At 51.0% G+C, this 14,269-nt stretch overlaps 1 protein-coding gene across 1 annotated transcript; it reads right to left on the bottom strand.

Annotated features, from left to right (window-relative positions):
* Positions 1-4,177: 4,177 nt before the first annotated feature.
* Positions 4,178-7,306, bottom strand: LOC119462911 (U8 snoRNA-decapping enzyme-like). The gene is made up of 2 exons (XM_037724087.2): positions 6,991-7,306; positions 4,178-4,986 (listed from the first exon to the last, which is right to left on the bottom strand). The coding sequence occupies exons 1-2, from the start codon at positions 7,186-7,188 to the stop codon at positions 4,507-4,509; spliced, it is 678 nt and encodes a 225-aa protein (XP_037580015.1). The 5' UTR covers positions 7,189-7,306; the 3' UTR covers positions 4,178-4,506.
* Between the last annotated feature and the right edge of the window lie 6,963 nt (positions 7,307-14,269).

The following is a 14,269-nucleotide window of genomic DNA, read 5'->3' as shown; positions in this document are numbered from 1 at the left end:
GTCGCATGTGCTTTCCGTCGTGCGTTCGCTCTCCGTGAAAGCGCGCGTCCCTCACGCGCTTTCACTCGCGCATACAGTATACGGCGACGATTTTATCGCCCTTGGACTTTATACGGAACGTCACGGCGACGTCTACGGCGACGGCAGAAATCCGCTTGGAGTGTCCATATAATTGCTATCGCAATAAAACAGCCCTACGATTATTGTAATTATAAGGGATAGTCCCTCTTTTTTCACACCACTGTGCGCTTTCTCCTAATGCGTTCCCTCTTTATTGCACCCCACCGCCCCCATACCTTTGCTGGTCAACGTCACCGGTGCAGCCAGCAGAATTGTCCTCTTTATTTCTTCCAACGACCATAAATAATAGTTCCCACAGACAGACGCAAGCTTCGCCCATTCGTTCTTGGTACGAGGTTTCGTGTATGTGCTTGGGGGGAGGGATCGCCTTCATGACAATCACCTGCCTCTTGGTACCGACACTGGCCCCCTGACTCGCTTTCACACAACCTTACGCTTTCATTTATGTCGTTTTAGCAAAGCCTCTCTACTATTTTTGGCCCGCCTCCTGAAAGTTTGTTCCCGAGAAGGGGAGGGGCGTTGAATACCCATCCCAAGTTGAACAATTCGGCTGCAGAAAAGTGACGAATCCGGCAGCAAATGCGTGAACAAATCGGCAACAGAAGCGCAGTCGAGCGAGGAGGAAGAAATGGGTCCGAAATGGAGGAACAAGATAATCCCCAAATGACATTCACGCAACATTTACTTGACCCTTTGGATGTGCGCATCTGTGATGTACTTCCGATTCCCGACAGATCTGTTACCACTGATATCCAATTCGATGACATCTTTCCTAATAATTCAAAATTACTTCCACATAGTATTCTAGATGGTCTATTACAAGATCATCTTCAGAGCCTGCAGATTGCAAACAAACATCGTTATTGCGACAGACGCCTCACAATGTGAGGAAAAATCAGGTGTTGATATATTTTCCCCTATTCTCGATTGGACATTTTCTCCTCGGCTGCCAGATTTTATACCCATATTTTTAGCTGAATTAATGGCGGTGGTGCTGGCTCTACGCAAATTAGACCCATCAATTACGTCTGCCGTGATAGTCACTGATTCATTATAATTGTGCTCATCCCTCACTGCTTCTTGTGACTCTCGCGTATTGTGGACGTTTCATTCATTGATACGTGGTTATTTGAAAAGTTTGCGTTTAATTTGGGTGCCTGGCCATAAAGGACTTATTATAAATGAAATAGCAGATTGACTAGCCAAGGCATCGATAACCGGACCAATTTTTCCGTATTGTCCTTTGACTGCTCATGTCAATGCTGCTAGATTTCGCAGGAGTGTCATTACGCAAGCAGTGTCAGGCTCTGCTCTAACTAATTCTTTGGAATACAGACATCTCCTATACCCTTGGCACAGAGACTTTTGCCAAAGCCGGAAAATTGAAGTGGCCATCACGAGGCTGCGCTGCCGTATCCCTATGTTAAACTTTTACTTACACAGGTCTGGTCTGGTCCCCTCACCATTATGCTCATTTTGTGGCGAAGCGGAGACAATAGACCATTTCTTGTTGTCTTGTAGGCGTTTTTCTGCAATAAGGAAAAGACTACTGGAAATACCGCTTCGCAATATTGGCCTAGATTTATCGGAACCTGTAATTCTATCTTTTGGAGCCTCCATTATTGGGTTCAGCCACAGAAATGCTTGCTTGACAATCCAAAATTATCTAATTGAATCAAAACGATTGCCATGCTAAACTTATTGTCACCTTTCCCACCGTAGTTTTCTTTTCTTCATTTATTTCTTTTATAACCTATTATTATTAGTGTTTATTTTTCTTCTCCTCTCACAAAACTTTCCTTTCTAAACTCCAGTATTCTATTCGTTAATTAAGGACAACAACAACAACAACAACAACAACAACAACAACAACAACAACAACAACAACAACAACAACAACAAGAGCGAGCGTTGAGGGAACCGCGTTGGCTATGGTGGCTAAAAGGGGCTGCACAAAAGTACTCATTTCGCGATATATTGGCTGGTGCGGACTGTCTCGTGCGGCACGTTGCAAACCTGACGACCTGTGGCGCGACCACGGAGAAAGAATAACAGGAGGCGAAACTCGGGGCCGGCGCCAGCGCGAGCACTGGTCGTGATAATGTCACGCTGGGAGAGGAGGAGACGCGCTGGTGGTGAACGTCGGCGCAGCGCCCCTTGCGGCGACGGTGGGAACTACTTCCCTCGCGGTCGCAGCGGCGCGCGCGTGGCCGCGGTAGCCGCGGTGTAGCCGCGGTGTAGCCGCGGTCTCCGACGGCGCCCGGCGTCGTCTGCTACTGTCGGATACCGCCCAAAACGTTTTGCTCCAGCGCGGTTTGCATTCCGGGGATAGAAGACCTGTAGACCGTGTTAGTAGGATATTTTTTATAGATTATTATTTAGGATCACATGCTATTTATGTAGCAATAAGACCAAGAAACTTGAAAGATCAGACGATCTGCGATAGTAGCCAAGGCGGCGCACTGGCATCAAGCCGTCGCGTGCGAGCAGACAAGAGCCAACGGAGGCGTTGCAAGAGCGCGCTCGCCGCGCCACGGATCCGCTGCATCGCTTCGACAAACCATCACGTGACCATACGTTATGCGTCCGGCGTTCTGTAGGGGGCGCTGTCACGACGTCCGCCGCCGCATGGTACGTCCTGTGCTCCTGTGTGACATTATGACGACGCGGGATGGAGCCGAGTTGCGCCTCCTGTATTCTTTCTCCGTGGGCGCGACTGCCTCGCTAATCGCGAGGGACAGCGCGTGAAGGGTGACGCGTGGGCGGGATTAACAGCAGCCGCCGCAAACAGACCTCCGCTCATGCAGCGCTTTGTTTTAATTTGTAGAATTGTTGGATGCGCTTGCCGCACGCCTTCGGTGAAACGACGACGCGTGATCTCGCCATTTCGTAGCGGTCGTCTTGCGCGGCACTTCTCACGCTTTCGCCACAATCCACTTTCTGCCTCGTGCAGCCTGCGCTCTCCATCGCCCGCTTTCTGCCTTCGCTCTGCTCGTTCAATGCAGGAACAGCGCTTAGGAGCTGCGCTCTAAGTGACGTTTCACTTCGTGAATGCAGGAACGCCGCGAACATGCACCGCGGCATCGAAGCACAAACGGCGCCAAGTCCATCGCTTCCCTCGCGTTGACAAACATAATTTCGACGATTAGGGGCATCTACGCTTGTGCGTTAAAACTCGCCAAATACAGAAATGAAATCGGCATAAGTACCTGTTGCCGTTCAATGTAGCATGTCTAACGTGTAGTCACCCAGAAAGTGGAGGCGACGAATGCCCGCGAATACACGCCAAGTGTCTCGAGCGGCCAGTCGCACGACGATTTTGCGTTATTCGCGCGGGCTTCTTTCACTCTCGGAAAAACACTTTTAAGGCGAAAGCCTTAGATCTCCGTTTCAAGGTCGAGTTGTGAGGTACAGAAAGTCACGTGACTCAAGGATGACCAGAAGCGAACCAAAACATGTCCAGCCGTGTATAAGAGATGATTAATGATTTGCAAGGTAATTAATGCTTAGTGATTGCATTAAGGTGGATTAAAGTCAATTAATATGAATTAGGCTGGGTTAAGGTGTATTAAGGTGTAATAAGGGGATTAGGGTGGATTAAGGTCGATTAAGGTGGATGAAGGGAGAATAGGAAGGATTATAAGGAGGATTAAGGTGAATTACAACACGCTTTATAAGGCTTTCGCCTTCGCGTCTCTTAGGCGATAGCTAAGCAGGCCTGGGAATTTTATGTAGCACGTAATGAGCAACAGAAAACTGTATCGGGAGTTTATGTTGCTCTGCAATTTCCTCATTGACGCGTTTCATGTAATTACAATATTTGAGATGTTCATTAATTATTTAGGCTAATTATCTAATTCATCATCATCATGATCAGCCTATTCATGTCCAGTGCGAATGAATTAGGCAGAATGAAACAAAAATCTCCAAGCCACGGCAAACAACATTACCTTGGTTCTGTCCAGCTATGTGTCATTTGCATATTTTTAAAGTTTGACCAAAATTACGTGGAACACCCTGTTTTACATATGCAGAGAGAAATACTTAATGCATGCTTTTCAAACGTAGAAGCTTGAGCAACGTTACAAGGTACACAGAACAACTATTTATTTCAGTGGGTTTGACCGAGGTTTTCATTAGGGTTTACAAAACGAATACATATTGCCCCACGTTGGGAATCACTGTGGGAACATGGCCCTAGAAAGACACCATAATGTCGATCATTTAATCTTCTTCCCCAGGCCAGCTCTGACCACTGGGCGTTATTCCAAGCGCGAGAGCGCACACCGTGCCACGCACGACCCGTCGCTCTCCCAGCAGACGGCGCAAAAAAAGTGTATATACGCGTGCGCAATATTGGTTCGTTTGAAAGCCAGCTACAGCAATCAATCCAGACGGCTTCTTCGCTGGCATCGAATCGCAAGGTCAGTCTGGCCGGTGAGTAGCGACGGAGCCGAACGTGGCCTCGCTCTGGCCGAGGGCCGTGCGCGCCGCGGCCTCGTCCAGCAGGCTCAGCCTGACGGCCGCGTAGAGCAGCTGCTCGCGCGCGGTGCCGGCGAAGCGCTGTGCGAGAAACACCGGCAGGCCGCGGACGCCGTCGGCCATGCTGTAGAGGGGCACCCGCAGGATGCCCAGCGTCTCGTGGCCGTGCTCCCGGCTGCCGATGGCGGCGCGCTCGGTGGCCAGCAGCTCGTCGGACGACACGCGCAGCGCGTACAAGTGGCACGCGAAGCGCCGCTCCTGCTGCCGGAAGCTGATCACGTGGTCGCTCTCGGTGGCCCAGAACCGAGAAGTGTCCGCGTTCAGCTCCTCGCGCAGCTCTCGGTTCACGGCCTGCGCCGGGCTCTCGCCCGGGTCCACCATGCCTCCGGGAAAGCCCAGGTAGCCATCGAAGCGCACCACCGCCTGCGCAGCACTCACCGCCTCGCGTACACGCTATGCACATCCCCTAGGAGCATAAGGACAGCGATTGTAGGGGTTCATGGTACGGCATGCAAAATACTAGAAGAATGAGGGCAGCACCAACGTCGACCATGAAGTGAAAGCTCTCACGGCAAAAATCTACACCTACGCATGCTCATGTGAACGTAGTGCCAATCCGTCAATCATGGGCACTCGCGAAAGGCTGACTTACGCACGTGCTACCGCTATGCCGTGCCTCGAAAATCAGGTGCATTCATCAACTCCTAGGACTAGAAATTTGGCTGCGTCACGGGAGGGTGCGAGTTGACTTGTGCATGGAGGGCACTGGGCAGAACTCGGTCGAGCATGACACGTGATCGTCCGGTCAGTGATTAGCAGCTCCCTGCGACTCCACGGACTTGGTTGAGTGAATGGGGTATGACCCCCCCCAACCGGCTGCTTGGCCTTGGCGGCACTCGGTGTGCAGGGCCGACATGGAACTCGTCAAAGAGCAGGCAGCGACGGAGACGACACCTGGTTGGCCCTCTCCGCACCAAGGGCACCCACGAAGCAAGCGACATCTCCCACTGAGTTAAATATTTATGAAGGCCTTCAATGAGGCTATGACACCACAATTCAATGGCACCATTACCCACGGTGTTCATTAGGGCGAAGTTAATTAATGAAGAATAGAGTTAAGAGTTCAATAGAGAGGCACCCGGACCGTCGACTTTGGTGGGAGTCGAACCCGCGAGCTTCGGCATTAATTAGGGCGAGGTTAATATAGTAGATTAATGTACTCGAACCAACGACCTTTGGTGGGAGTCGGGCCCTCGGCTTTCGGAGTTAATTCGGGCGAGGTCAATTAAGGCACGGGTAAATACTAGTTGAGGTATTCGAATCCAGGAAATTTGGTAGGGGTCGAGCCAACGACCTCCGGTGTTAATTAGGGCGAAGTTACATAGGGCACGGTTATTCAAGACACAGTTAATTAAGGCACTCGCACCCACGACCTTTGGTGGGAGTCGGGCCCTCGGCCTTAGGAATTAATTAGGGTGATGCCAATTAAGGCATATGTAATTAGGATAGAGTTAATTAAGGCGCTACAACCCACGAACTTTGGTGGGAGTCAAACCACGACCTTTGGTTTAATTAGGGCGATGTTTATTAGGACACAGTTAATTAAGACAGTTAATTAAGGCACTCGAACCCACGACCTTTGGTTTAATCAGGGCGGTGCCAATTAAGGTATACGTAATTAAGCTAGTTAATTAAGGCACTCGAACCCACATCTGGTGGGAGTCGAACCCACGACTTTTGGTTTAATTAGAGCGAAGTTTATTAAGACACAGTTAATTAAGGCACTCGAACCTACGACCTTTGGTATGAGTCGGACCCTTGGTGTTAATTAGGGCGAAGTTTATTAAGGTACATTTAATTAAGACACTTACTAAGGCACTCGAGCCCACCACCTTTGATGGGAGTCGGACCCTTTGACTTTGACACCCTAATTAACTTTGAAGTTAATTAGGGTGAGATCAATTACTATACAGTTAATTAAGATAGTTAACTACTGCACTCGCACCCAAGAAATTATGACAGAGTTAAGACCCACGACGTTTGGTGGTAGTCTAACCCAGGACCATTGACGTTAGTTAGGGCGAAGTAAATTAAGGCACAGCGAATTACGGTAGAGTTTATTAAGGCCCACGAGCTTTGGTGGGAGAAAACAACGGGCAGTAACAACGCATTCGAATGAGGATGTCAAGTATCGTGAGCGCGCAAACCCCTTGAGCTGACTGCCAACTTGTTCTCCTTCCGAACGCGGCCGTGCGCTCCCCTAATCGCTCGGGCGTACATTCTGACACCACCATGTAGGCTGGGCTCATGTGCTGTCGATGTTCAAAAACAACGCCCTAAAGCAGCAAGCAGGCACTCATGGCAGATTGTCTAGACAGAATTTAAACGGCGCGCGTTGCCACCGAAACTGGATAGGACGACGCTCACCAAGACCATGGCTTTCTGCTGGTAGCGCTGCATGACGAGCATGTCGGCAGGAGCCCAAAGCATGGCGTGCGCTGCGTTCCGGTATCCCGTGGCCAGGGCCTCAGACAGCGCGCACGCCTCGAAGCCGTTCTGGTTCAGGTTCAGGCTCTGCACGATGCTCAGGTCAAGCGGGTGCTTCTCCGGTACAACCTTGTCCATGGCTGCGTTCTTCGCACTGCGTCGTCGGCGCTGGGATTCTCCGCACAGCGTCCGCAAATAGATGCTCGAGCGCAGCCAGCAGAGCCTAGAACGAGAGATGCCTTCTCGGTACACTCAGTGTCGAAACTCCACCCGTGCAATTTCGACTTCGTTGCAGATGAAAGCGCCTTTCTTTCTCAACTATATAAACAGCATAGGCAGAAAAGAACCACACAATCTCGATGAAATATATGCCGATAGATGTCGCTACTGAAACAAGCCTGCGCGCCATCCATGGTTTCTAAATGATTAGTAGATGCGGCACCAGTTCGTGGACTTTCTTCAGCTTCACGGCGCACAATAAAACGGCGCTGCCATCGGTAGACATTGGGCCGTCGTCTGCTGCACGACGCAGTCGAATTGTTTACCCACACATCGTCAGGAACATCGTAAAAAAAAAAAAAAAAACCTCACAAATTATTATTATAGTCTAACACAATACTGAAGAATCAAAGTTTTTATTCCCATTGGATTACGCCTGTAGACCTAATCTGCAGTTCAGTTGTCGGCAACTATATGACAGCGTTTATTCGTGACGTGTGATAGGATTATTTAGCTAATACATGTGGCGCCATTTGTTTAGCCGTTTATTGAAGCTGCATTAAATATTGGCAACAAAAAGGCTAAAAACTTAGAAGTATAAACAGTTTTACTACTGCTCCACTACAAAAGATTTTCTTTTCTCAATACACGGCTTGTACTACTACTTTCACGTATATATGCGTACTGAGTGCTGGTGCACAGAGAAACAAACAAAAAAGAAAAATGGTACAACAACCAAAGTTATGGGATAAAATAAATAGAACTAAAAAAAGAGAAACAAAGAGAGAAAATGAACAGGATAAGCAGATACATAATGAGCACAGAAGAGACAAAAGAAAGTTAAAAGGTGGAAAAACTAAAAGGTAGGGGATAAAATAAAATAAAATGAAGAAAAAATAAATACCAAGGGTAAAGGCCAAGATATAGTCCAGCGTAGCCGAAGAGATTACGCCTGTACTTGAGGTCTTGGAAGGAACAAGCGTTCAGACGTCCACGCTGAAGCCTCCTGGCAAGCTAATTGCGCGGTGGTTTGGCTGATTTTTGGGTGGATTTGACCTACTTATCTTAATAATCTTATATTTACAGGACTTATCTAGTGATTGAAGCAGCGCTGATGTCTAAAAACTATCCTGGGCAAGGGCCCAGCCCTTGGTCAGCCTCCCTTTCTCCTGATGATTTGCCTTTGGAATCTTTCTTCCGCAGCGGTGTTAGCAGCATCCCTGTCGCGTTGGTGCCTTCGAGTGGTGGATTCATCCGGCTGAACAACCCACAGGCTGTCCAGGCCGAGCTCCAAGCCATGACGCGTCACTTCCAAATGATAAGCGGTGTCCGACAATTTGGAAGAGGTGGGATAGTTTGTGGGTCCTCAGATCCGACCTGTGTTGCAGACCTCCTAAAGTGTAAGATTTTTGCATCTGTGCCGGTGAGTGCGTTCATTCCTCCCCATCTAGCTTGCACTAAAGGCATTGTCCGAGGCGTAGAATCTCGATTGAGCCCAACTGAGACTCTGGAGAAGCTGTCTGGTGCTGGTGTCATAGCCGTATACCGATGCAACTGACTCGTAAACGGGGAAGAAGTTGACACTGAATCGGTTATTGCTACGTTTGCTGGCATGTCCTGCCCATCTGAACTAAAAGTGTGGCCACTTATTTTTAGAGTGGATCCTCTCCCTTCCCGTCCACTTCAGTGTCGGAACTGTTGGCGTTTTGGCCATAGTGCAGGAGGCTGCAAATCAAATGCACGCTGTCGCGTCTGTGGTGAGGATCATTCCCCTAATGAGTGCACAGCTGAAACCGAAACATGCTGCCTGTGTGGAGGAAACCATGCGGCTGACTATGGAAACTGCTCAGCAAAAGCTAATGAAATGCAGGTACTCGAGGTAATTGACAGGCGACGATGTTCGCGGCAAGAGGCTATTGCAGTCGTCAAGGAAAGAGCTTTTGGATACGCTGGCGTCACTGCGAGGCAATCAACTTTAAATGAAGTCAACTTGTCTAAACTCATTGAGTCAGCAGTGGAAAAAGCAATGACAAAGGCCATGCAACATATTGTTACGTAAAACGACACAAGGCGGGACTATTTACACTGTATTTACACTACACAGACACAGTAGCCAAGATGGTGGACAGCCACCAGCACCCGACAGAACAGTCTTCTTCGTCGTCTGCCCCTGGCAGACGTCTCGGTGCACTTCAATCATTGTCGTCAGAAGGAGGGTGGTATGCTTTCAGTCTGCTGACGTGAACTATGTCACTGGGAGCGATCGCAGGCGGCAAAGTCGGAGAGACGGGAACAATCTCGTAGGTGACGTCCGTGACCTGGCGGATGATTCGGTAAGGACCCGTGTACCGAGATAACTTCTCGGACAGGCCCACACGACGGAATGGACACCACAGGAGAACTAACGCACCGGGTGAGAAGCGAATGTCGTGATGCCAGCTGTCATGGAGGCGCTTTTGGGTCGCTTGCGAGGCCGACAGCCTAGAGCGGGCGATCTGACGCGCATGATCGGCACGAGCGATGGCATCACGTGCATATTCGCTAGGCGGCGCGGCAGCAGCCGGAAGTAGGGTGTCCATTGGTAACGTCGGTTCACGGCCAAAGAGCATATAAAAGGGTGAATAACCGGCGGTATCGTGATGCGATGAATTGTAGGCGAAGGTCACGTAAGGCAGCGCCAGGTCCCAGTCATGGTGGTCAGAGGAAACATACATTGAGAGCACGTCCGTGAGGGTGCGATTTAGGCGCTCGGTGAGGCCATTTGTTTGAGGATGGTAGGCGGTGATCAACTTGTGCTGCGTTGAGGAGGAGCGCAAAAGATCGTCGATTACTCGGGATAGAAATGCACGGCCTCGATCTGTGAGCAATTGGCTAGGGGCGCAATCGTGTAGAATAACATCGTGGAGCAAAAAATCGGCAACCTCAGTCGCAGTGCTGGTGGGGAGCGCTCGAGTGATTGCATACCTGGTCGCATAATCGATAGCAACGGCGACCCACTTGTTGCCGGATCTTGACTCAGGAAAAGTACCGAGAAGGTCTAAACCAACACGGAAGAATGGTTCGATCGGGATGGAGAGTGGTTGAAGTAGACCAGCACGGGGTGCAGCAGGACGTTTCCGACGTTGGCATTTATCGCAGGAGGTCACGTAACGTCGAACAGACCGGGCGAGACCGCGCCAAAAGAAGCGGCGCCGGACATGGTCGTACGTGCGGGATACTCCAAGGTGACCAGCAGTTGGTTCGTCGTGAAGCTCATGCAGGACCGTTGAACGCAGATGTTTAGGCACAACGAGAAGCAGCTCAAGTCCATCGGACTGGACGTTACGACGGTAAAGTGTGCCATTCACGAGGACGAACATGCGCAGTGAGGCGTCGTTAGGTGCCGATTCCAGCCGGTCAATGAGCGATCGCAAAGAAGCATCACGGCGTTGTTCGTCACCAATATGGAGAAACTGAGACATGGACATAACGCAGGGGCTAGGTTCGATTTCCGATCCGTCTGGTTGGTCAACAGGGTAGCGGGACAAGCAGTTCGCGTCCAGATGGAGGCGGCCAGACTTGTAGGTAACAGAGTAAGGGTACTCCTGAAGGCGCAGCGCCCAACGACCAAGTCGTCCAGTAGGGTCCTTCAGTGAGGAAAGCCAACAGAGAGCGTGATGATCTGTGACAACACGAAAAGGGCGGCCATACAAGTAAGGACGGAATTTCTAAACCGCCCAGACAAGGGCAAGACATTCCCGTTCCGTAATCGAGTAATTGCGTTCAGATTTAGAAAGGAGACGACTTGCGTACGCAATAACACGATCAATGCCGCGTTGGTTTTGGGCTAAAGCTGCACCGATGCCGTGATCACTAGCGTCTGTGCGCACTTCTGTGGGAGCAGCTGGGTCAAAATGGGCAAGAATAGGTGGAGTCGTTAGGGCGGCAATGAGCTCAGAGAAGGCGTTAGCTTGTAAGGATCCCAACAAAACGGGACGTCTTGCTTGAGAAGGTCAGTGAGTGGACGTGCGAGCGCCGCAAAGTTTTTCACGAAACGGCGAAAGTAGGAGCACAGCCCCCCACGAAACTACGAACGTCATTGACAGACCGTGGAACGGGGAAATTCGTGACAGCGCGTACCTTCGCTGGGTCTGGTCGGACACCGGAAGCGTCAACGAGGTGGCCCAGCACAGTAATTTGACGAAGAGCGAAGTAGCACTTCGAGGAATTGAGCTGGAGGCCAGCTCGTCGGAAAATTGCTAGAATGGTCGAAAGCCGCTCAAGGTGTGTTGCGAAAGTGGGAGAGAAAATTATCACTTCGTCCAGGTAACATAAACACGTCGACCATTTAAATCCTTGAAGCAGTGTGTCCATCATTCTCTCAAAGGTGGCTGGTGCGTTGCAGAGACCGAAAGGCATGACCTTGAATTGGTAAAGGCCGTCAGGCGTCACGATGGCGGTCTTCTCGCGATCCATGTCGTCTACGACGATTTGCCAGTAGCCAGATCGAAGGTCCAGGGATGAAAAGAAGGTGGCACCATGGAGGCAGTCGAGGGCGTCGTCGATACGTGGAAGAGGGTACACGTCCTTCTTGGTGATTTTGTTGAGGTGCCGATAATCAATGCAGAAACGCCAAGAGCCGTCTTTCTCCTTTACTAATACGACGGGGGAGGCCCAAGGGCTAGATGATGGTTCGATGATGTCCTTCGCAAGCACTTTCGCCACTTCTTTTTGAATAACATCGCGCTCTGATGCGGACACACAGTAAGGTCGACGGTGAACGGGCAAAGAGTCGCCAGTGTTGATTCGGTGGGTGACAATCTCAGTCTGACCCAGGGGTCGATCACGAATGTCGAAAACGTCGCTGTATGAGGCCAAAACTCTGCAGAGAGCGTCGGCCTGGTCAGCCGAAAGGTCTGATCCAATCATCTTGCGAAAAATGCTGTCGTCAGAAATTGGTGACCGGGAAACTTGAGCTTCTTCAGGAGCAGTTATGGCGACAACCTTGACGTCATGGTCTGTTATAGCGGTGAGGTGGCAAGCGACATCTTGTGGGGCAACACTTGGGGGGTCAGACCAAAGTTTAGTAGCGGGAGGAACACACAGTTATCAGCTAATGTCGCGATGGTATGTGGCACAGTAACATTGCGCGTCAGGCGTACGTCAGTAATCGGAGTGACGATATAGTCGCCGTCAGGAACGCAGGAACGGGTGGGGTCGATGACAAACACACGTACGTGACGGCTCGAGGCGGTAGGCGAACAAAAGCGGTGGGCTTAGGCGGCTGACGGGCGTTTCGCAGGCATCTGATACAAGAGGAAGATCGAGACAGAGTGTTTCAGAAGAACGATCAAGGCCGAGTGTGCCGAAAGAAAGTCAAGGCCAAGAATAAGGTCATGGAGGCAGTGAGCAAGGACGGCAAGAAGTACGACAGTGTGACGACCGGCAATGCTGACACGGGCGGTGCACATTCCGATTACTTGAACAGCACCACCATCAGCAACACGTATTGTCTGTGTCGTAGACGGCGTCATAATCTTCTTCAGGCGACGGCGTAAAGGGGCGCTCATAATAGACAAGTGTGCACCAGTGTCGATGAGGGCGTTAGTAACAACTTGATGAGGGCTAGTTGGTTCATAGTTGAGCGAAGGTATGAAGTAACAGCGCGTAATGAACAAGGACGAGAAAGGAACGAAGACCACAGGACAAGCGCAGGACAGCGCTTGCCCTGTGGTCTTCGTTCCTTTCTCGTCCTTGTTCATTACGCGCTGTTACTTCATACCTTCGCTCAACGATGAGGGCGGTCACAGGAACATTGTCGACTTTGACTTCTAGAAGGCTATGGTGAGTGGGGAGTGTCAGCAGAGGATTTGCAGGGGACGACGGCATTGCAGCTTCACCTCCATAAGCTGCACTATCTAGTTTTCCGGCGGCGAGCGTCCAGAGAAGGACGGCGAGGAAAAGCGGCGAGGCTGCGGAGAGCGGGATTGGCGGCGTTGCGGCGACGGGGAGCGGGAGAAGCGGCGAACAGGATCAGTGGCGTCAGAGGGAAGAGGCTCGTGGGAGGACGACGAGTAGTAAGTAGGGGAACCAGCGGCTGGACGTCTAAAAGGAGTAGAGTGCATGGAGGTCTGGCGAGATGCGTAGGTCCAACGGCGACGGCAATAACGAGCAATGTGCCCGGCCTGATGACAGGAGAAGCAGATGGGCTGATCGTTGGGCGTTCTCCATTCCGCAGGGTTGCGGAAGGAGACAGGAGAGGTGTAGGATTGTCGAGCAGGTCCAGAGGAATAAGGCTGAGCGTCAGGACGAGTCAGTGGGCACGCCGATGGAAGGCCGAGATTGGCAAACTCCTGCCTTACTACAGCTTGAATGAGGGACACTGATGGCTGCGTTGGGTCACTGGCGTGGGATGTAAACACGGGTGGTGGAATAGGTGCAGGACAGGCAGCTTCAATCTCGCGACGAACAATACGCGTAACGTGGTCACAGGTGGGCGGCAGGCGACGAGGAGCGGCACGATGAACTTGCAGCCGTATTGGGCAGTCGGGTGAAACTCTGGGTTATACGGCGGCTCTTGGCGTGTTCAAACCACCGACACTCTTTGATGATTGTGTCGACGGTATCAAAGTTGGTATACACGAGCAGGTTAAAGGCATCGTCGGCGATACCTTTGAGCACATGAGAAACCCTCTCGGATTTAGGCATGTGCTCGTCAACCTGGCGGCAAAGAGCGATAACGTCCTGGATGTAAGAGACGTATGACTCGGAGGATGTCTGCGCACGAGTCGCAGCATGCTGCCGGCCAGTGCTGTCACCGAAAAGGTCGCGTATCTTCTCTTTGAAAGAGTCCCAGCTTGTAATGTCCGCCTCGTGCGTCTCGAACCACACCTGTGGTGGGCCATCGAGGTAAAAAAGCACGTTGGCGAGCATAAGGGTCGGGTCCCACCTGTAGCTGGCGCTGATCCGTTCGTAAAGGTTGAGCCATTTGTCGACGTGAACCCCATCCTGGGCGGAAAAG

Source organism: Dermacentor silvarum, chromosome 8, assembly GCF_013339745.2.
Source record: "Dermacentor silvarum isolate Dsil-2018 chromosome 8, BIME_Dsil_1.4, whole genome shotgun sequence".
Lineage (NCBI taxonomy): Eukaryota > Metazoa > Arthropoda > Arachnida > Ixodida > Ixodidae > Dermacentor > Dermacentor silvarum.
Note: the sequence above shows the minus strand (reverse complement) of the source record. Positions and strands in the feature narration are given on the sequence as shown.